Source organism: Lolium perenne, chromosome 4 (assembly GCF_019359855.2).
Source record: "Lolium perenne isolate Kyuss_39 chromosome 4, Kyuss_2.0, whole genome shotgun sequence".
Lineage (NCBI taxonomy): Eukaryota > Viridiplantae > Streptophyta > Magnoliopsida > Poales > Poaceae > Lolium > Lolium perenne.
This window is the reverse complement of record NC_067247.2, coordinates 165233630-165257558: the sequence shown is the minus strand read 5'-3', so window position 1 is coordinate 165257558 and position 23929 is coordinate 165233630. Positions and strand designations below refer to the sequence as shown.

At 44.3% G+C, this 23929-nt stretch overlaps 2 protein-coding genes across 2 annotated transcripts; one reads left to right on the top strand and one right to left on the bottom strand.

Annotated features, from left to right (window-relative positions):
* The first annotated feature begins 313 nt into the window (after positions 1-313).
* LOC127294432 (uncharacterized) lies at positions 314-3588 on the top strand. Its single transcript, XM_051324242.2, has 8 exons — positions 314-512; positions 809-849; positions 944-1032; positions 1121-1231; positions 1563-1706; positions 1790-2002; positions 2134-2314; positions 3134-3588. Exons 1-8 carry the CDS (start codon positions 424-426, stop codon positions 3238-3240), a joined length of 975 nt encoding a protein of 324 aa, XP_051180202.1. The 5' UTR covers positions 314-423; the 3' UTR covers positions 3241-3588.
* A 445-nt stretch (positions 3589-4033) lies between these two features.
* LOC127294433 (calcium uniporter protein 6, mitochondrial) lies at positions 4034-6497 on the bottom strand. The gene is made up of 2 exons (XM_051324243.2): positions 6013-6497; positions 4034-4620 (listed from the first exon to the last, which is right to left on the bottom strand). Exons 1-2 carry the CDS (start codon positions 6376-6378, stop codon positions 4168-4170), a joined length of 819 nt encoding a protein of 272 aa, XP_051180203.1. The 5' UTR covers positions 6379-6497; the 3' UTR covers positions 4034-4167.
* Between the last annotated feature and the right edge of the window lie 17432 nt (positions 6498-23929).

Here is a 23929-nt window from a genome sequence, read left to right as displayed (position 1 = left end):
GGATTTGGATTTGCCGGTGAGAGAGCCGCCCTATATACGGTGGCGAAAATTCAAGCGCGGTGACCGAATTCATGGCGCCGAGATTTTGCCGTCCCGCGCGAGCTCCCGCCATCTCCCGTGGTGGCTCTGCGAGGACACCGCATTCTCCACTTCTGCAGAAATGGGGGTGGCTCGCTAGAAACGGCCGGGCGTTCCTCCAGAGCCTGGCCCGAGGGTGCTTTAAGAACCGGTTTCCGCAAGAACGCAGCGTCGACAAGAAAACCAAACGAACTGAAAAAAGCTAGACCGATGCGAGCCAAAGGACATGCAGCCTACCAAACGCGCCCTAACTCCCATCTCCAGATCCGGAAACGAGTTGGACGCCTAGGCCCACCGGCTCGCGCCTCGTGTCCACGCAACTCTTCGACCGGCGCCGCCGCTGCCATGCTCGGCCACCTCCGGCGATCCGCCGCCGTCCTTCGCCGCCTACAGATCGCCAGCTCGACCGCCTCCGACCCTACCGCTGTCTACGCGTGAGTTCCCTTCCCTTAGCCATATCCCCTCTCAGAACCGTTCCCTTTTCGTGCTCCCTTCCTTGAGAATCATCTGTTCCTCGTCTGTTGTTAGTTGATCGCTCCATTTATGCTGCAAGATCAAAATTTTCTACCTAAATATCAGTGCGAACTAAGATCTTGTAGTAGAAAATGTGCTGATGTTTCTTGGTCTTCCAATTCCGTTCCATGACAAAGATAACTCTTGATAAATGTATAACTTTTGTCACCTCCGACACTGCTTACTTTAGCCGAATTATACTGTCTGCATTATGCAGGGGATGGAGTTCAAGTGCCGAGGCGCCCTCCTTTGGTTCATGTAAGACCTTCATCTCTCCCACTTTGCGAATCACGGTTCATTTCATTTTCTGGATGATTGGCACGTTTGATGAAGTCTTTTTAATCCATGGCAGGTTGGTACAGCAAGCATAATGCCAGAAATTTCTCCACAGATGATAAGATTATTACCACCGGCGAGTTAGGGCCAGGTACATCCGTGAAGGTATACCTTTGGACTGAATCATAGCCCCGGGCTTCACATCCAGTTTCTTTTACTTCGATGGTTTGAAGAATTTGACTTTGCTTCACAGGATAATGATGCAATCAATGATCCCATACAGAACAGCACAAAGGTGTTGACACAAGGGCCGGCTGGGCACACCCTTTCATCATCAGAGAAAAGGAAATCTCTTGTCAGCACTGTATGTTTTGATGTTGTCTAAAAAAATAGCTGCCTATTCGTTGCAATACGCTGAATTGTTTTCCATGTAAGTAGATTTTGCTAAGCATCTCTTGGTTTGAACGACAAAGTGACTTATGCAGCTTAATAGTATGCAGTAACTACTAGTACATACAAAATTGCAATGGGATTCACCTGAGTTCGCAAATTGTAGCCTTCATTTATGTAGGACACAGTATACATGGTTGTGCTTCTTGAAATTCATCCAACTAAAGATCTTTATCTGTTGCTGCATTTAGCTACTACTGCCCAGTGGAGCAAATTAATTAACAACTACGATCCCCAAATTGCAGCTCCTTGATCTTGAAGATTCTGAAGAAGCTGTTTACAGCACCCTTGATGCATGGGCCGCCTTTGAGCAGGACTCTCCAGTAGTCTCAATAAAGAAAGCAATTGTAGCTCTTGAAAAGAAGGAACAATGGAATATGATTGTTCAAGTATTGCAGATTATAGTTTACTTGATTTCAGTTGTATTTGTCTCCTACAGTATGAATTAAATCTCTGCTAACAACACACCTAGGTAATTACATGGATGTTGAGCAAAGGGCAAGGAAATACGCTCGGAACATACGAGCAGTTAGTGCGTGCACTTGCGAAAGACAACAGAGCTGAGGAAGCACATGAAATCTGGGAGAAGAAAGTGTCCCATGACCTGCGTGTAGTTCCTTGGAGTTTCTGCCGTCATATGTTGGCTACTTACTACAGAAACAATATGCTAGATAGGCTTATCAAGGTATGGACCTCAATAGCTTCTACTCTTAACAGAGTACTTATCTATTCTTTTACTTGAAGCTGATTAACTTGTAATTATATTGTACTGCAACTTATGTGGATCACCCTTCCCTGCCTTTTCTGATGGCTTAGCTTTTCAACGATCTTGAAGCATGTGGTCGTAGTAAAGGACATATACGAAGAGTTAATGAAAAGCTTGGCCTATTAGAGGAGAAGAAGGGTTTGCTTGACAAGTACAAGGATTTGTACAACATGCCATCAGTCAGTGATAGAAAGAAAGGTCGACAATTCATGAAGACTGAGAAGAAAGCTGGTTAGTCATGTGGCGTTCGTACCCTTTTCTTTATCCAATGATGCTGAATAATTTCTGACACGTTAAAATGGCTTTTTTTTTTATAAATCCAGTTACATACGTATGTAACTAACTTTCTGATGGGCTTATGTGCTCCATTTAAGTAAAATAAGATATCAACAGCTCTAAATGTACTAATTCTGGACAAATACCAGAAAACTTGCATCTTATTTCCCATTATGTCCATCCCGTAAGTACATGGTATGTTAATGATTTGATTTACTCTTTCCAGAACTGGTTCCTTTGAATTTTGGTACATCTATAACCAGTTGGGTATCCACTCAAATTGTGTACTCCTTATGTTCGTGAAAGTAGATGTCTTTATATGAATATGTTGGTCAAATTGTGCAGAGTCGTTATGTTATGAAATAGTTTTTAATGACTATTGTAAATGGTACCATTTGACCTAATCAATCTAAATAGAATCATATACTGCTTTTTCTTGACAAAGTAAGAGATTCAAAATGATTTCTAAGAGCTGTTACGTGCACCTGGTATTCATCTTTCAGTATAGTAGTTTGGTATCGAGAAAAGGCTAGTCGTTTTCACGCGGCAGACGTGCTTGGTATATTTTGGAGATGTGTGATTTTCCCAGTTTTGCAATTATATGCTACTTGTTCAGATTAGGACAAATTTTGAAATCTCTTTGTAACATGATCGTGGAATTTCCATTATTTTCTGATTTTCTTGGGTCATTAACAGGCAAATATTCTGGCAGCTACTAGAAACTACTTCATTTGCTATGGTGCTGTAACTAAAATTTAACACTACCTTTTTCAGCCAAGGGCACGAAACAATGCAAGGTGAAAACATCTGAAAGTCTACCAGTTAACACTTGCCCTTCAGATAAGGAACCGGCTGCCAGCAGTAGTCAAGATACAAAGTAAAGCAATGCGATTGCTGACATGTTTGAATACAGTTATGTTTCTTGTAGCCGCCAACTCTGCCATTTTATCTCGGTGTTCCCCTTTCAGATCCAGTACCCATGGTGCCATCGGAATCAGACAAGAAACTGATAGAGCTAATAGTACAATATTAACACTTCTGCGCAACACCTTGTTTCTTAAATCTTTGATCTTTAGGACAATTTTTTATTTCTCAATTGTTAGAGGAATTGTTGGATAAATATTATAATATCTGAGTATTGTAAATTGCAGGCACTTGAATGTAATCAACTAAGGCAGTATACATGTGTTGACATCTTTTGTTGCACGATGGACAACCAAATTCTTCAATTCTTTGTATGCGCAAGAGTTGAATCTCTGGCCCTTTGAGGAATTTTCATCCTCTAATAGTATATACCCTATGAAACTTCATTGTTGTTTAGTGTATGTATGCTTGCTTCAAAAACAACATTGGCGCGATCCCATCTTTTACTCCGGTCCTTTAAATGAGGAAGAATAGAACTCCAGAAACAGAGAAAGCAGTGATTGAGCTATGCCAGCAAAATGCCAATATGCTCAGCGCTCACTGTTGCGTTGCCATTCGTTTGAGTACAGCTTTGACATGCCACTTGCCACCAGTCGACAAATGCAACCAACGGCTGCAGTCACCAAACTGTCATTACAGCAGCCATACCGGTACTGGTATCTTATTGGTCGAATCTCAAAACAAGTTGTATTGTTGTTAAAACCACAGCTCGTGCATCATCCACTTGATGCAGATAAGAACACACATTGCTAAATCAGTTTAACTTGTTAGGTGATTGCCGATTTCTGTAAATATACTCCAATCACTTTGGTGATACAATTTCTCTGTAAAAGGTAGCGCTTCTAGAAACTAGAAATGGTCATCAAGAAAACACGGATAAACTTTCAGCTCAGGTGGTGTGAATCATGTTCACGATGACCTTCCAGAGGGCACTTGCAACGTTTCTGCAGCTCCAGGTACTTCGCCATGTCAAAGCCATGCTTGGCGCAGAGTTTTTTCCTCCTCGACTCAAACATCCTTTCCATGAAATCCTGGTACGTCGGGTCTCTTGAGGTGATAAGGAAATAGGCGTAGCCGACGAGCAGCCCAGCGGTGGTGGTGAAGAAGGCGATCGGCTCCATCACGTCCCATGAGAATTCCCAGAACGTGAGACGGAAGAAGAGTCCGACCTGGGTCATGAAGAACCCTAAGCCAGTCCACAGGACACGCCTGACTTGCTTGTGTGCCAGCTTGTCAATTTCTTCCTTCTTTTCCTGGAGCTGTTTGAATTCTTCTTGCCTCGTGTCGTTATCTGCTGTGAGTGCAAGCGGCACAGCCCTTCTGACCAGGTCCACAACCTACAAACAGTCGATAACCATTCAAAACAGGCAATGACCATAAATCTACAAGCTGAAAATTCTACAGCATGCCCATATTTAATGTAGCATAAATAAAATATATTCAGCTATTACCAAATAACACACAACCATACACAATTGATCACCACAAAAGACTTGCAAAATAATTCACACCCAGATAACTGATGAGATAAGCCGATAAGGTGCTGCAGTTGGAAGCTTTTGAGCCAAAAAAAAAAGGAGTAGATAAGTGTCACCCGAAGATGAAATAGGTATTACTTGCTAGTGTTGGAATTCAGGCTGGAAGAAAAGGTAAACAAGGAAATCACAGTATTATTAGAGTCTATAAAGTATTTTGGGCTTCTATTGGGCTGCACTAAATAAGATTAATTACATTTGGATTGGCTGAGGAAGAGGGGGGCAAGCACACAGCCAATTTTCTGGCCAAGCTATTCCACGCCGCCCGCTCGCCCTGGTGCTTGCATACACGGGAACGCTGGGCAGGCCAAAATTTTGGAGCTCGTCAAAACAACAATAAAACTTCATGGACTTGCCAATTCTTTTGGTATGGTCAACTTTTGTTGTAATCAGAACACACCCTTACTGACCGACATGTCAGGTGGATGCTTAGATGCCTTTCTGCTCTTTTTCCGCTCTTAAGTGGTGTATGCATCACCTATACAGGAATACAAGATTCCACTTTTCTGCTTACAGCATTCTAAGGTCCTTGTTCTGACCAGGGTAGGTGAAGGGAAGGGAAATCCCTTATTTCAACCACATGATGTGAATTGTCAAATCTTGTTTTCGTTAACTCCGAAAGGAATCAATCTACGTACCATTTGATTATATGCTACTTCAGCTAAAAAAAATGTTACATTGCAATTTTACCCAACAATAGTCCCTCCACTATTTGACGTTCAATTGAACTCGGCTACGGAATTAAAACAGCGGCCAGTATCATCGAGTAATACATTTGGACCCACAAATCTGTGTCTACCAGATTCTAACGGCACAACGGTGCAAACAGGGCACCATGACCCCCAAATACATACATTTCATACTTGAAACATAGTAATACACTGGAAAATAAGAATATTTGAGCTGGATGGGATTGCAACATATATTTGTACTAAACTCGATCAGCTTTGAGCAGCCACCTATATTCAACCGATGTAGCGATCTGGTAATTAGTAATTTTAGAGCATCCATTTCGTAAACATGGCCAGATATAAGTACTTGAATCTCTCGAACAATTTCAAAAGAAAGGCAGCTCTACCAGTAGAAATTTGTGAAATCTCTGTCTGCGCACCTCGTTTAATTAGGTTTAGCTACAATCGAGTTGAGGCGCAACGCGAGGAAGAACCTAGGGAGCAGTTAGGGAGAAATGCTGACCTTCTCGGGGTGGAGGTAGGCCTTATCCCGGAAGAGCAGCACGACCCCGGCGTCGTCCATGGCCCGGGCGAGCGTCTCGGCCTCGCCGCGCGTGCGGGCGGCCCCGGCCTCGACGCAGGCGTCGAGGAGCTCCCCGTAGCCGACCACCTCGCCGCGGCCGTCCTCCCGCAGCCGCCGCTTGAGCGCCTCCACGCCGACGAGCCGCACCAGCCGCCGCGCCTCCGCCGCGGTCACCTCCGCCTCCGGACCCGGGCGCGGCTGCGGCGGGGGAGGGGAGAAGAGGCGGGTGTGGCGCAGGGTGCAGGCCGCCGTGGAGGGGGGCGGGTGCTGCGAGCGGAGGAGGCGGGACGCGGCCGCGCGCCACATCGCGGCGGTGGTGGACGGTGGCCGGTGGCCGGCGCGGAGACTTTGCACGATGGGCTTTTGGGAATGTGGGGAGGCGTTTCCCGTGTATCTATCGCCGTCAGGGCCGGAGATGGCGCCGGCACATAATATTCAGATCTTCTCGGTATCTCTTGATAGCGATATGTTTTTCCGTCTGTCGCCGTCGGGGGCGGCGAGTGTGCTTTATTGACCTTTTTTTTCTTTCTATGGGACCTTTTTCTAAGATTTCGTATGCAATTGTTTTGTCTTCCTCCGAAGGCTAAGGCCATGAAACTGAAAAGAAAAAAACATCCCCAAGAAAGAGCAATGAAATGGGATAAAATGCTTCCAACAGATATCATGAGAGAAACCTTTAGATACGATGCCAAGGAATACTACATATATATTTGAGAGCAAATAAAAATTGAGTTATTTTATCGCGGAAATTTTCGAATTCCGGTTCCCTGCCTCGATGCAACGGTGCACACCTGATTCCGAAATGTCTAGGGGGATATTAGTTTTTAGTTTTCTGGTTTGTGTTTCTAAGCTACGTGTAAGCATACCACTTGTCGTGACAGAAGTTGACGCGCAATTGGGATCCAATAAGAAAGGGTGTGAGAAAATATTTTTGTTTGGACCCGTTGTAGATGTTAGACCTTATATTAGTCTTTTCATGAAATTAAGGGCGTGTTCGGCAACTCCTCAGCTCCTAGCTTCTCGAAAATCCGCCACGGAGCAGCACCGAACACCTAAACTCCACGGAGCTAGATTCGAGAAGCTGAGTGAAAATTATGTACAAATCGCGGAGCACCTATTCTGCAAATTCGCGGAGCGGCAAAGGACGGAGCAGCGTTAGATTACCAAGGACTGCCACCGCCAAGTCAGAAATAACGTTTCGCGTATCTTCCCCTGGCTCTATTCCCAGGTGAACACGCCCCTAATCCCCACTGCCACCGGAGCACTCGCTTCGGATGCCGCCCAGCGCCTCACGCACCTAGTTCCGGCCGCCGCCGCGAGCCCACGATCCATGCGACTCCGCCGCTGACTTCCTCCTCGCCGCCGCCCCCAGTTTTGGCCTCGAGAGAAGCTCAGGCCACCTCCCACGTCTGCATCTCAGCTCCTCCGTCCTAACCTCAATCCCGTGGGACTCCTCCGTGTGTGCGGCCTCGGGAGACTATGAACAGGACCAGACCGCAATGTTTCTTGCTCAGCGGAGGGTGGTGGATGGCTCCAGGGTGAGGCCATGAGGGGAATCGATGGGGAGGAATTGGTGAGACCGTGAGGGGAATCGACTGGGAAGAAGACGACCAAAACCGAGTTGCTCCCGTTGACTCAAATCGCATAGGCCAGCCCAACAACGATGTGCTTGTTGCCCAGTCGAAATGAAGGAGCTGGCCGAACGTTTCCTGCTCCCGTCGAGAAGCTGGCATCGGGTTGAGAAGCGAGATCGACGGAGTTTCAGGAAGCCAGAGGATTCCCGAACACGCCCTAAGGCACAAGAATGCACTCAATCCAAATTTGACATGTCAAATTTTATAAGAACACCACACTAGTGAAATACATTTGGCAATGCCTAAAATGGTTCCTCGAAAGTCATAAGGGTCGATCGCTTAAGGCGCGCACCATCATTTGGTTCCTCAAGGGCGCAACTAGCACGCCGTCTGGAATTCGTCATACCAAGCTGCTTCGTGGCCTCACCATTCTAGTTCTAAAACGCTTTGGTTGTGCCTTCCATGTTTGATAGTTGTCCATAAATAGATCATTTGCAGCCATGACGTGGCCTGCCCGCTCCCATACTATTAAAACACATGGCTTTTGTGGGCCTCGAAGTTGAGAACCCTCATCGATAATACTACCATAGAGTTTCTTTTCTTGCACGACCAACCTCTCGTTGAAGATGTGCCGCCTTCCCCCCTCATCTTTGTTGTCTCGGCCCAAGAAAACCTCACGGTGCCAATGGAGCTCCAAGACAAATGTTGGATCTGAAACATTAGCTCTTATCAACACCTTGAAGACTTTTTGGACAGTAATGCTACATCTACGGACGGTTTCATACGGAATCCATGTTACGGACGGACGTGGAGAGCAGCGGTGAAATTGAGGCCCTACAATCACGGAGGATAACACTTTTTGAACCAACTGAAAATCACCACGTTTGTCCGTAAGCTCTTTCCGTAAGAGCAGGCCCGTAAGTCCAGCATTTCCGCTTTTTGGAGCTATGGATGTCATCGTTTCGTCACATTCTTCTCCAAGTTCAATCCCCGGAATCAATCCGGTGGAAGCTCACTGTACGTCTTTGGTTCCTAATCGGTGCGATCGGCATACCTTGTGAAGCTCATGGGTCACTCCCGCATTTGCAACAAGGAAAAAAAAATAGTGCGCTATAACAAAATAGCGTGGCTCTAAAAATACGCTATTAGCATGCTATAGCGTGCTATTAACGCGAATAGTGCGCTATTACGCCGAAATAGCGTAGCGTCGGCTCTCCAGATATGCTATAGCGTGCTATTAAGCGTTGGAATAGCGCGCTATTTTTTTCCATGATTTGCAATGTCTAAATGTGGAAGGCCCAAGCGAAACGCAAATTGTTAATTCTCCGCTTAGATGGTTTTAATGGAAATAATATCAACTTGGAAATCTTGCGATCCAGGGGTGCCATGCACTAGATCTGCAACCTTTGTCACATCGACCATTATTGGGATTGCACCTTCACCAAGGAGGTGTGGCAAACTTTTATGCTCCTGGAATGACCTAAATTACAACATCATAACTTTGTCATCATTCTTCAACTCTTGGTGACATGATTCCCATACAATTCTAGAGAAATTAGAGTGTTGACTGTTCAAGGAGGTCAGCTGTGTCCCCTGCGAACACTGATGAGTGCCTGCGGCATACAAAATAGGTGGATCTTCTCCCAAGTCATTTGAGGAGTCAGAAGAGAAAACGGTCAAATATTCCGGTATAAAGTGATCAACATCCTGAAGTTTAACTTCATGTTAGATGAGATAATGTGGAAGTTAGATTTTTGTCGGTTGGCCAAATGGCCAGTCTTAAATATTTCCTAAAGCCATGAGTAGCTAGTCTTTTTGTTAGTTGAACCTGTAAATGTTCTTTCAGAAATATGTTCTTCTATATAAGTGAACGGTGGAACAACTGTCTTTTTCTTCAAAGAAAAAACTAAAAAACACCATTTCTATTGCTCTTTTTTTTTGAGACTAAGTAGTGTGATTAACGAATCACACTAGGGATACAAACGCCCACCGGGGGCGCCAACAGCCAAACATGGTGACCGTGCTCTAGGAGCACACTACTTCTAGCTAGGTTGTGAGCTTCCTTATTCGACACCCTACATTCATGGACAACGACCACCTCATCAAGCTCTCGAGCCGTCTCCTTGAACTCCCGCACAACGTGTGCGTAAACTCCCATGGTGTCCTGGTTCGTGCTTCGCACCACGTTCAGGCAATCGCTCGCCACTCGAATCCTTCGAGTGTTTATGTCCTGCGCCAGGGAGAGCGCCTCCCGGCATGCAAGAGCCTCCAGAGTCTCAGCGTCTGTCTTCCCCGGTAGCACCACCGCCGAGGCTCCGCAGAACACTCCCTCCGCATTCCGTGCCACCGCAGCCACCGCGCCGAGGCCCGTGTTTTTGCTGACTGCGGCATCCACGTTAATCTTCATCACCCCCTCCGGAGGGGGTATCCACCGTGGCGCCCTGCCACCGTCGCCAGGGGACGCCCGCCGCGGCTGGTGGGCGTAGGCCTGCCCCAGGTCTGCCACATACCGCTCCACGAACAAATGAACGGACATCGGACTTCTGAACTCCTGCTCGTGTATGGCCTTACGTCTTGCGTGCCAGATGGACCACAAAGTGACGAAAACGGTGGTCTGATCCGTATGCGATAGTGTAGCCATTAGGACTGAAAGCCAGTCCCGCGCCTTCTCTTCCCCAGAGCACAGCAGATGCTCCGTAACTTCCTCGTCTGCTAGGGCCCATACTGCCCTGGCCATCGAGCAATCCAGCAGGGCGTGGCGCCAGGAGTCCTGAGCCCCGCATAGCTGGCAGCGATCATCATCGGCCATGTTGCGGCGATGACGGACGTCATTCGTCGGCACAGACTGCTTTTCCAATCGCCACAGAAACATCCGTACCTTCGATGGAACTGGTGTACGCCAGAGCATCATCCACTCCTTTTCTGCTGCGGCAGTATCCGAGGTTGCGGCGGTGCCCTCCAACCAGGCTGATCTCCTCTCTTTTGTTGCTATCAGCATCTTGTACGCCGATCGCACCGTAAACACACCACGGCGATCGTAGTGCCACGCCCAGAAGTCCTCATGACGCCTGGTACTCAGCGGGATCTGTAGAATCAGCTCCACATCCATAGGCAGAAAATGACGCCGGAGGTCCTCCTCTCTCCAAGTGGCCGTGCTCGTGTCCAGTAGCTCCGCCACTCGCGTTGTAGGGTTCTCCGTATCGGGCGTGATGCATCCATATGGTCTAAGCATGCAATCACGCGAGAGCCATTGCTCCGTCCATGGGTTTGTTGCCTCCCCGTCGCCGATCCGCTTCACCAGACCCTGTTTGAGAACTTGGAGGCCTTCATGGATTTCCTTCCAGACCTGGGACGCCGACGCAAACGCCACGGACTCCAATAGGCCCGAGTTCGGGAAGTACTTTGCCTTGAGTAACCGTGAGCTCAACGATCCGGGGTTTTGCAGAATGCGCCACCCTTGCCTTGCCAAAAGAGCTAGATTGAACAGTTCGATGTCCCTGAACCCCAATCCGCCCATGTGTTTTGGTTTGCACATCTCCTTCCATGACACCCAGCTTGGCTTCCGTTCGCCTTCACGGCACCCCCACCAGAACTTGCGAATCATGGTATTTATGCACTGGCACAACCCCTTTGGCAATTTGAAACATGCCATAGAGAATATGGGGATTGCCTGTACAACAGACTTGATCATCACATCCTTTCCTCCTGCTGACAGCAGTCTCTCCAGCCACCCCTGTATGCGGCTCCATATGCGGTCCTTGATATACTTGAAGGCCCCCATCTTGGACCGCCCCACATCCGAGGGCATTCCCAGATATTTTTCATTGAGTGTCTCGCAATGCACATCGAGCACATTCTTCACACTCTCCTTCACACCTCCCGGGCATCCTTTACTGAAGAATATAGAGGATTTATCCCGGTTAATACGTTGTCCCGAGGCCATACAATAGAGATCCAACAGCTGCTGAACTCTACCCGCGGTCTCCGTATCTGCCTTGAAAAGCAACAGGCTGTCATCCGCAAAAAGGAGGTGACTGACCGCCGGAGCCGACGGCGCCACCATTAATCCATGGAGCTCTGATGATAAACTGTGATGTTTTAAGAGGCACGAAAGGCCCTCTGCTGCCAACAAGAACAGGTACGGCGATATTGGGTCCCCTTGACGGACCCCTCTAGTCGGAAGGAACTGTGGTAGCCTCCCCCCGTTGAATAAAACCTGGAACGAGACGGTTGTAACTAGTCTCATTACCATCCTCACCCATAAGCTGTGGAACCCCAGCTTGAGCATCACTGCCTCCAAGTATCTCCACTCAAGCCGATCGTACGCCTTCCGCATGTCCAGCTTGAGCGCACAAAATCTGTTTTTCTTTGCCCGGTTCCGCTTCATGAAGTGCAAGCACTCATATGCAGTAATGATGTTGTCTGTGATCAGCCTCCCTGGGACGAAAGCGGATTGCTCTTCCGCAATGATCTCAGGTAAACACACTTTCAGCCTGTTTTCCATGACCTTCGATGCTATTTTAAAGATCACATTGCATAGGCTGATTGGTCTGAACTGCCCCAACTCTTCTGGCTAGCTACTTTCGGAATTAGCACCAGGAAGGTCTGATTTATTCCCCTGATGTCATCTCTCCCCTCCAGTACACGCAAAACTGCTAGGGTCACCTCTTCCCCACATAGCTCCCAATGGGTTTGAAAAAAATGTGCTGGGAAGCCGTCTGGTCCAGGAGCCTTTGTGGGAAACATTTGGAAAAGGGCGGTTTTCACTTCATCAGCCCCTATTGGTTTCATCAATTAATCGTTCATCTCTGCTGTCACCTTTTGGGGTATCACATCGATGACCTCCCCCATGTTTGCCACCCCCTCGGAAGTGTACAGCTGCTCATAGAAATCTCGCGTCATAGACACCATTTCCTCGGCGTCTTCCGTGGCCGTCCCATCGTGGCGCACAAGCCGAGTAATTTTGTTGCGTTTCTTCCTTTGACACGCTCGGAGGTGGAAAAACCGGGTATTCTTGTCCCCCTCCACCAACCACTGTATCCGTGATCGTTGGCGCCACATCACCTCTTCTCTATCATAAAGCTCAGTGAGACGCTGGACAATCGCGCCTTCCTCCTCCGAGGGCCCCTGCCGAGCTAGCCCCTCTCTGAGGTCCGACAGCCGGAGCTGCAGCTGCCGTATCTCCCCCTGGACGCTCCCAAACGTGGTGCGTCCCCATGTGCTCAGCGATCCAGACATCCGATGTAGTTTGTCCTTCAGCTGACTCATAGTTTCTGCCTTCCCCTCTGATGTCCATGCATCCTTCAAGAACGGCTGAAAATCCTCGTGTTTCTCCCACATCATCTCATACCGGAATAGTTTGTCTCCCATGCTCCGTCGTTGGCTCGTTATCTCTCGCCACCGCAACAGTATTGGCCCGTGATCGGATGTGACCCCGGTAAGATGTGTCACTGTCGCCATAGGAAACCTCGCGCTCCATGGCTGAAAGGACACGGATGTCGCCTAGAGGGGGGGGTGAATAGGCGGTTTAAAACTTTTACGAGATGGGCTTAACAAATGCGGAATAAAACTAGCGTTTACTTTGTCAAGCCCAAAGCCTATATACTATGGTTCACCTATGTGCACCAACAACTTATGCTAAGCAATAAAAGCAACTTATGTGATAGCAAGATATATAACTTCAAGCACGATGGCTATCACAAAGTAAAGTGCATAAGTAAGGAGCTCGGGTATAGAGATAACCGAGGCACGCGGGAGACGACGATGTAGCCCGAAGTTCACACTCTTGCGAGTGCTACTCTCCATTGGAGCGGTGTGGAGGACAAGTCACTCCAAAAGCACGAGGGCCACCGTATTCTCCTCGAGAATTCCCACCAAGAGGGATGTCCTCGAACCACTATGTAACCTTAGGGAGGTTACCGAACCCGCACAAAGCTCGGGGATATCTCCACAACTTAATTGGAGGCTCCCAACAAATTGCCACAAAGGCCTTGCCCTTGAAGAATCTCCACAACTTAATTGGAGTCCCCAAGAACACCACTAAGATGCCACAAAGGCCTTGCCCTTGAAGATTCTCCACAACTTAATTGGAGTCCCCGAGAACACCACAAAGATGCCACAAAGGCCTAGAATCCGTCTAGGGTTCCAAGAACCCAAGAGTAACAACTTTCTTGCTTTCACCTCCACGAATCACCGTGGAGAACTCAAACCGATGCACCAAATGCAATGGCAAGAACACCACAAAGATGCTCAACTCCTTCTCTCTCAAATTCCAACAAAGCTACAAAAACTATTGGGGGAATAAGAGAGGAAGAACAAAGGAATTCACAAAGAACACCAAGATCAAGATCTAGAGATTTCCACTCACAAAGAGATGGATTTGATTGGTAGAAATGTAGATCTAGATCTCCTCTCTCTTTTCCCTCAAGAATATGCAAGAATCATGGGAGGAATCAAGAACTAGGGCAAGCTTTGAAGTACAACAATGGAGGGGAGAGAGAGAAAGTGAACCAACCAGCCCAAGGAGGAAGAAGGGGGTCTTATATACCCCCTCCCAACGAAATATGACCGTTTGGGACCTCCCAGGCCGGAAAATCCGCCCCCGGGCCGGATTATCCGCCCCCCGAAAATCGCCCCTGGACTGGGCCGGATATTTGGCCGGATATTTGCCCAGAATTGGGCCTTGGGGCCATTTTATCCGCCCCCCCCCCCCCCCCCCCCCAGAAAACTGCAGAAACACCAAAACTAAAACGGGCATAACTTTAGCATCCGGACTCCGATTTTGATGATCTTGGGCTTGTTTTGAAGCTAGGAACAAGCTCTACAAGATCATGCAGGAAACCATCATAGTCCAACAAGGGAGGATAGAAACAAATGATGAAAGGTTTGACCTATCTAAAAAAGAAATACCGGTAAAACCTCCAATCTCGAAAATGCAACAAGTTGCCCATGCAAAAACCATTCTCAATGAACTAGAGCTTGTCATGAGAATAAGCACAAGCTCTAAAACATCACATGGATAAGATCCAAATAAAACCAAGAAAGATGATGAACCAAACTCGAAAACGCAACAAGTGATCTATGTGAAATCCGTTTTCGATGAACTAGAGTTTGTCATGAGAATAAGCACAAGCTCTAAAACATCACATGGATAAGGTCCAAATAACAACCAAGAAAGATGATGCAAGGATGCAAAGGTTTGAGCTCTCTCCGAACGATACGATCGAGTTACTCACTCGAGAGCCCTCTTGATAGTACGGCAACTAAACTATAAACCGGTCTCCAACTACACTATGAGACCGGTGAGAAAGAAACCCTATCAAGAGCAAACCTTATACTTGCACATTCCACTTGAGATCGATGACGATGATCTTGACCTCAACAAGATGGAACGCCTTTCTTGCTTGTGCTTGCTTGACGAAGTATTGTGGATTGCTCCCCCATAATCCACCATGGGAGAGCTTCTTCTTCGGCGCATCTTCACATAACCATGACCACCATGTGGATTGCTCCCCCATAATCCATCATGGGAGAGCTTCATCTTCGGCACATCTTCACATATCCATGATCACCATATGGATGTCAAGACTCAAGCAAAGGATCTCTTCGAGATGGCTCATCTTGAACTTGCACTTCATTTCTCCATGGCAAGCTTCAAGCTTATGAACTCTTCGAGTTGGCTCATCTTGAACTTGCACTTCATTCTTCATTCTTCATCATATTGATGTCTTGAAGTAACTTGAGGGCTCACTTCATCTTCATCTTCAAGACATACTTGACACTTGATATCCTTCATCAATTTCTTCTTATTGCAACCTAATACAAACATGTTGATGTCTTAAAGTAACTTGAGGGCTTACTTCATCTTCAGCTTCAAGACATACTTGACACTTGATATGCTTCATCAAATTCTTCTTATTGCAACCTTGAAGCCAACAAATGGTTCAAGAATTTCCTATGGACAACTCCTACAAATATAACTCAATGCAAACATTAGTCCATAGGGATTGTCATTAATTACCAAGACCACACATGGGGGCTCCATGCACTTTCAATCTCCCCCATTTTGGTAATTGATGACAATCTCTTTGAGAGGGTTTATATAAGGAATTTAAGTAACAAATAAGTTGAATATATAGAGCAAACTCCCCCATAATATATGCATGTGTGAATGATCTTGACTTTCATTGCGTATATTGGCATTCAAAGCCTAGTGGAGTTTCCTCTAAATATTCAACTATGCAAAGCAACAAGATGCAATGCAATAAAGGCACATGCTTAAGCACAAAGCAAAGACATAACCAAATTCCCTTAAACCCACCAAACTTCTCCCCCATTGGCACCAATTGCCGAAATGGGTGAAAAATTTAGAAGGCCAATATAGTGAGAGTTCCTCCATAGCGTGTGCATTTCTCATAATTTGAGTGGAATCAAATGCACATATCCAATGACGAATATTCGGAAGGAATCACACTACAGATAGGATCAAAGATTGCAAAAAGATAACAAAGTCAAGAAGCTCCAACAAATGAAGCAAGCAACCAAATGAACCACAAGGAAGATACCAAAAGAAAGATAGATATTATGATAAGATCAAGAAGATTGCTCTAAATAATATGAGGAAGCTCCCCAAGGTTTGTGCACAAAACTAGACAATTTGCATTGGAGTATAAAGTGCACAAACATGGAATCATCACTCCCATAATATCATTCAAAAACAAAAGATACCAAGTGAATCAAACTCTAATGATCACCACAAGATAGTGTTCTAAATCAAATGAGGAAGCTCCCCAAGGTACATGCATAAAATAAAATTTTGCATTTGAATACAATATGCATAACATGGAATCCTCACTCCCTCATTTAAAACACAAACATTTGTAATAGATCATAGATAGAAAAGTAAGCTAAACACTTGCAACAAACAAATAGTTGAGCAACAAGTAAGAGGCACCATAATAAAAAGGCTCAACCAAGAGGATATGTGAAAGGCATGATAAAGCATATTATAAGACTATTACAAGGATGATCATAAAGCATCATCATAGTCTTCAATGAATTATATTGCTTAGCATGACCAATCAACATGCAATAAATAAATAAGATATCAAAAGGAGATGTATCATCTCTTATGTGTATAAGTTTCTCTAAGTGGGCAATATCACAAAGATATTTATCCACAAAGAAACATGCACACACAAAATAGATACGCAAGAAAAATAGTATGATATCCAAGACGAAGTCATGCAATATACCAATAAGAATTTTTGCTTAAAAGCATGGCCAAAGGCTCAATTTTATCATATTGTACATTCATGAACTTCAACCACAAACAACTAAAATACATCACAAATATCAACAAGGGATAGAAGATAGTTGGGATGCATTTGAGAAAGGCAACAAGTATCACAAACGAGGATACCAAAAGAAGTAACTAAATTTGCACTTTCATCTATATTGCACATGTGAGAGCCTTGAGGAATTGATATGCAATAAAATTGCTAGATAGGCATAGTTGGGATGGATGAATCATGAGCGTGATTTAAAATACTTCCCAACAAATGCACTCATCTCAAATTACTCACATTCACAATACAGAGGTTTCATTAAGACTTTTGCAAGAAGCACAACATTTGCAAATCAAGAGATTCATGCCAAGATGCAACCATAAGGTTGGATACAAGAAAAGTATGCATGAGAAGATACTTGTTACCAAGATAGCATTGGTGTGGATGTAGTAGATATGTGTTCGTTGACCATCCTAGCTTGCCTCAAGTTACCATTGAGTCACCACTTCTTTCCAAGAGTGAGACAAGCATTCAATGCATATCCATTGTACCTAACACAAAGGTAAGTACAAAATGGTCCCCAAACTAATTGGGTCCGAAGTAGTTAGACACACTACAACATATAGGACAAACTCCACAAAACTATGTGCATATAGATATGAAATTGAATTTCATGCACATCTTAATCAAATTAGGATTTGATGGAGTTTACCCTATATATTGGATCAAAGAAAGTAACACATGCCATAAGATATACATATATTAAATATGCATGCACAATACTTTCAAGAACCAAAGGAAGATACAATTTGGACAAAACACCAAATAAATCAAGAGACAATGGTTGCCCAAATTATATCAAAGAATCAAATCAACACAAGATTGACTCCAAAGACTTATCTCATTATAATAAGCTAATTAAGCCTAAGCACAAAGGAATGAGATAACCAACTCCCAATAGAGCAAGGTTCCAACAAATAAACCAAACCCTCGACACTTTTTATGATGGCACAAAGTACCAAAAAGAAAATTTATGTCTCCCAAAACCAAATTTTTGTTAATGATCAAGAGAAGTTTAAGCATTATAACAAATATAGGAGAGCTCCCCCAAGATTAGTGCATTATCTAGGATTTAGAATATGGATACAAAATTCACAAAACTAGGATCATCACGCTACCTATATCTACTAAAAATGCTAAGAAAGTTTGAATAGACAAATTAGATCCATGAGATGCAAGGAAGACACATGGGAGTCAAAGCACAACAAATTCATGGCAATGAATAAGGCAATTTAAACACAAGAGCCAATGTAGATATGATCAATAAATATCTACCTCATAATGATTACCAATTGTCCTAGGACAAGAGGTATTAGAAAATATTTCCCGGTGGTAGTTTGTAAGTATACATAAGATCATATTTACAACGAACAAAGCATATGGTAAAAGATAAGAGTTAACCATCATGCAAAGAAAGTTTCTTGATAGCTTCATTTAGTCATACCAACATGCAAGGCAATTAATAGTATTCATACCAACATGCAAAGCAATTAATAGTATTCATACCAACATGCGAAGCAATTAATAGAATGACTTGAAGCACATGTTTTCCAAAAATGTATTGAGGGACATGTTGTGAAAAACCATGCCAAGAAAAACTTTAACAAATAAGATCCACAAAGATATTAGCAATGAAGCTATTTAAGCAAATTGGAGTTTGTTTGAGCAAACATGCCACATAGGCGAGAGATAAATTACGGTATCAATTCTATGTGACACAACCTCAAATGTTCACATTTTCTAGGCTTGTAATATGCACAAAGCTTATTACTCCCCCATAATGTGATAAGGAATTTATTTTTACAAGAGGCAAATAAGATCCAAGTAGAGATATTAATGGACATTAGAATTTGAAATTCTCATGAAGATGACATACCACATATAGACTAGATAATCTCGCAATATCAATTCTAAGTGATATTCCTCATGTACACACATTGTTTAGGATCATGAAATTCCCAAAGGAATATCACTCCCCCAAAATGGGATTGTCCATTAATCGCTCATAAGAGTCATATAAGATTCAACAAGATGCAAAGTGGCTCCAACACAAACACAAATACATGGTGTGCAACCCAACATGCATAGACTTGATTTCTCAAGAAAAGCAAGTAGGAAGCACAACATATACAAACACATGTTAGGAACAAAAACTAACACATGCAAAGGGGCGAGTAACTTTCAATATAAATGAGTTGAGCACATGTTACCGCAAGGAGGAACATTGATCATATGATAGAAGCAAGATAACCAAGACTTGGCTTGAGATAATATAAATGATGAAGATCCCTTAATTCTTCATGATGTAGCCAAGTCTCCAATGCCCTCCAACAAGCACCTATTGATCAAGTTTTGGATTGTTGGTCCCCAACTAAGTTGGGTCCTAAGAGGTTAGTCACAATAGGCTTGGCAACCCAAATGGTTCTTTTCTTGACACCACTTTGAGCACCAACATATTTGGCAAACACATTGCCACCCTCATCCTTACGAAGAGAATAAACATCATCAATGGTGATAGAGTTGGATGAGGTACCAATAGTGCAAAAAGAGGAGATGTGGCCCTTCTCACGGCATATGTAGCAAGTTCTTTTCTTCTCCTTCTTCTCACTAGATTTCTCCACAATGGGAGCATTGGCTTGATTCTTCTTGGGAAGTGGCATTTCTTCAACTTGAGGTTGAATATTAGTTTGAGCTTGAGGCTGCTTCCCTTTTTGCTTCTTCTTCAAAGGGCAAGATCTAACATGATGCCCTTCAATTTTGCACTTGAAGCAAACAATCTTGGCCGGGTCTTTGACTTGTACTTGGCCCTTCTTCTTATTGTTGTTCTTGGACTGGTTCTTGTTGTGGGAGTTGAATCCAAGTCCACTCTTGTCATTGGGGGATTGTTGCACACTCAACATCTTGTCAAGTTTGCATTTCCCTTCATGACTCTTTACCAAGTCGTTCTTCAAAGAAGAGACTTGGGCCTTGAGCTCTTTGATTTCCTCTACATGGTTAGTAACAACACAAGTACTAGAGGAAGTAGAACCTTCATTGTTAGAGCAACAAGGCAACGAAGATAATTCATCACAAGATTTAGCAATATTATGAGTGGATGAATTACTAGGACTAGCACATGGCAATATAACATTTTGAGTAGTAGTGCTAGTACCCACATGAGGCTCATAAGGTGTTGCCTTAGATATTATAGCCTCATGAGCTAACTTTAGCCTATCATGAGAGGCTAGAAGATCCCCATAGGAGCTAGAAAGCTTTCCATGATTTTCTTCCAATTTCCCATAATTCCTAGTTAGCAATTTAAGTTGAGCCCTTAGCTCAACATTCTCCTTCAAGATAGATGCTTCATAAGAAGTAGAGTTAGTAGCACAAGCATCATTATTAATATAAATGGGAGAAGGCAAGTTGTCATGCTCTTTTAGATAAGAAGCTTTAAGTTGCTCATGCGACTCGGTGAGTTTGGTGAGCGCACTCTCAATAGCCCTTGAGCCCTTTTTGAGTTTGATAAGGGCTAAGCCCCGGGATGTGCCCGATCTTCACGGATTTGGGTGGATTTCGTGGGGGAGGTGGATGAACGCGATGAACACGACGAACGCGGAGGGGAATCGTGGGGATACAACACACACACGCACACAAACCGGTTTTTTCCCGTTGGCCCGATACACCAACTCGATAGAGGTTGCGAGAAAAGACCTTCCGGTAGAAGTCCCGCAAAGAGATCGACAAATCGAAACACACGAGATCTAGAAGGGTGAAAAGACCGGAAGGTTGATAGAAGTGCAAGCAAAAGACCCAAAGGTAGAAGTGCAAGCAAAAGATCAACAAACGGTAGAAGTCACCAAAGAGATCATCACGCGTCGATAAGGAGCCCGGGTGGATACAAGATCATAGATCTAGGGTTTCCCACATGGGTAAGAGCAAAGCTCAAGTTTCTTCTTAGTTCATCTCTAACCCTAATTCGTGGCTGGGGGTGCCCTATATATAGAGCCCAGATCTGAGGAGGGGTATGATACGTCCAATTTGCATCACTATTTTGTATCATAATTTGCTGTTATTCACTGATATATTTCATATTTGGACATAATACTTATGTTATTTCATCTATTTTGCATGTTTCATCATTATTGGAGGATCGAGCACCGGAGCCAGGATTCTGCTGGAAAAAGCACCGTCAGAAAGCAATATTTCGGAAGATCAACTGTGGAAGGAAATTATACCAAAAATCCTATTTTTCCAGATGACGAAGGAAGCCAGAAGGGGGAGCCAGCTGGACCCAAGGTGGGCCCAGACCATAGGGCGGCGCGGCCCATGGCCTGGCCGCGCCACCTGGTGGTGAGGGGGCCCCACAGCCCCTTTCGCCTCCTTTTCTTCGCGAAATCCTTCGTCCCGAAGACCTAAGCCACATAGGGTACCTCACGAAGAGTTACAGCCGCCTCTGCGGGGCGGAGAACACCAGGGAGAAAAGAGCTCTCCGGCGGGCTGAGATCCGCCGGGGAAATTCCCTCCGGGAGGGGGAAATCGACGCCATCGTCACCGTCATCGAGCTGGACATCATCTCCATCACCATCATCATCATCTCCACCATCATCATCGCCGTCTCCACCGCTGGACATCGTCACCGCCGTAGCAATTTGGGTTTGATCTTGATTGTTTGATAGGGGAAACTCTCCCGGTATCAATTTCTACTTGTTGTTGATGCTATTGAGTGAAACCATTGGACCAAGGTTTATGTTCAGATTGTTATTCATCATCATATCACCTCTGATCATGTTCCATATGATGTCTCGTGAGTAGTTCGTTTAGTTCTTGAGGACATGGGTGAAGTCTAAATGTTAGTAGTGAACTATGGTTGAGTAATATTCAATGTTATGATATTTAAGTTGTGGTGTTATTCTTCTAGTGGTGTCATGTGAACGTTGACTACATGACACTTCACCTTTATGGGCCTAGGGGAATGCATCTTGTACTCGTTTGCCAATTGCGGGATTGCCGGAGTGACAGAAACCTAAACCCCCGTTAGTATATCGATGCAGGAGGGATAGCAGGATCTCAGAGTTTAAGACTGTGGTTAGATTTATTCTTAATTACTTTCTTGTAGTTGCGGATGCTTGCAAGGGGTATAATCACAAGTATGTATTAGTCCTAGGAAGGGCGGTACATTAGCATAGGTTTACCCACACAACACTTATCATAACAATGAAGATTATTTAGCCGTATGTAGCGAAAGCACTAGACTAAAATCCCGTGTGTCCTCGAGAACGTTTGGTCATTATAAGTAAACAAACCGGCTTGTCCTTTGTGCTAAAAAGGATTGGCCACTCGCTGCAATTGTTACTCTCGCACTTTACTTACTCGTACTTTATTCATCTGTTACATCAAAACCCCCTGAATACTTGTCTGTGAGCATTTACAGTGAATCCTTCATTGAAACTGCTTGTCAACAACTTCTGCTCCTCGTTGGGATCGACATTCTTACTTATCGAAGATACTACGATACACCCCCTATACTTGTGGGTCATCAAGACTATTTTCTGGCGCCGTTGCCGGGGAGTGAAGCGCTATTGGTAAGTGGAATTGGTAAGGGAAATATCTACTGTTTGTGCTGATTTTATTTCTGCCTGCTGCCATAATTCATTATGGAGAGATCTCCTCTTGAATGTTTATTTGGGAAATCCGCTACTACTGCAAAGGTAGTGGATGAGGCGCCAGGTAAAGAAGAGATACCATACAAAATACCTATGAAAATTATTGAACGCGTAGTGAATAACCGTTATACAGGGGATGGAACTGTCCACCCTGGAGATCATTTACTGTTCTTGCATGAATTATGCGGTTTATTCAAGTGTGCAGGTATTGCTATGGATGAAGTGAGGAAGAAACTATTCTCTATATCGCTGCCTGGTAAAGCGTCGCATTGGTATAAATTACTGGATAATGGGGATTCTCTTGAATGGAATGATATTGTGCCCCGGTTTTATTCTAAGTTCTATCCTCGAAGTGAAATTCACAAGGATCGGAATCACATATATAATTTTTGGCCTCATGATGGAGAGAGTATTGCCCAAGCTTGGGGGAGATTGAAGTCATTAATGCTCAAATGCCCCATTCATGAGCTTCCTGGTAATGTTATTATTGATAATTTCTATGCAAGACTTTCTTTTGAAGACAAGACCTTGCTGGATACTTCTTGTTCTGGATCATTCACGTGCAATAAGGAAGAGTTTAAAAGGGACCTTCTTAATCGGATCCAGGAAAATACTGAAGGATGGGAAATCGACAAAGATAGAGAATCAGGTATAAATTATGATTATAACTGCATTGAAGCTTTTATGGATACTGATAAATTTCGTAATATGAGCGCTACTTATGGTCTTGATTCTCAAGTTGTTGCAAATCTTTATAAAGCTTTTGCCTCTCATTATGAATTGCCTAAGAAGAATTTTGATAAGTATCATGAACCGTATAAAGATAAAATTGATTCATCTATTAATAAATGCGTTGTAGTTGAAACTGTTGATCATGTTATTCCTGAAGCTTATATTGAAAAAACTCCCTTCCCTGCTAAAATGAAGGAGTACTCTGTTATAAATAGTGCGGTTCATAAAAGTGAAAAGAAACCTATAGAACCTGAAGAACAAATAAAAGTTGAACCTGCTGTTGCAATAGTTAAAGATCTTGTGACTGAAAATTTGGAGGAAGGTCATATTATTTTCTGTGAAGATGCTTCTAATATTGTTTCACATCCTAATAAACCCAAGCAAGCTAGTGTTCCTATGCTATCTGTTAGAATTGGTGATCATTGCTATTATGGTTTATGTGATATTGGTGCAAGTATTAGTGCTATTCCTTATGAGCTTTATACGGAGATTATGCACGAAATTGGTTCTTGTGAACTTGAAGATATTGATGTGGTTATTCAGCTGGCTAATAGAGAAACTA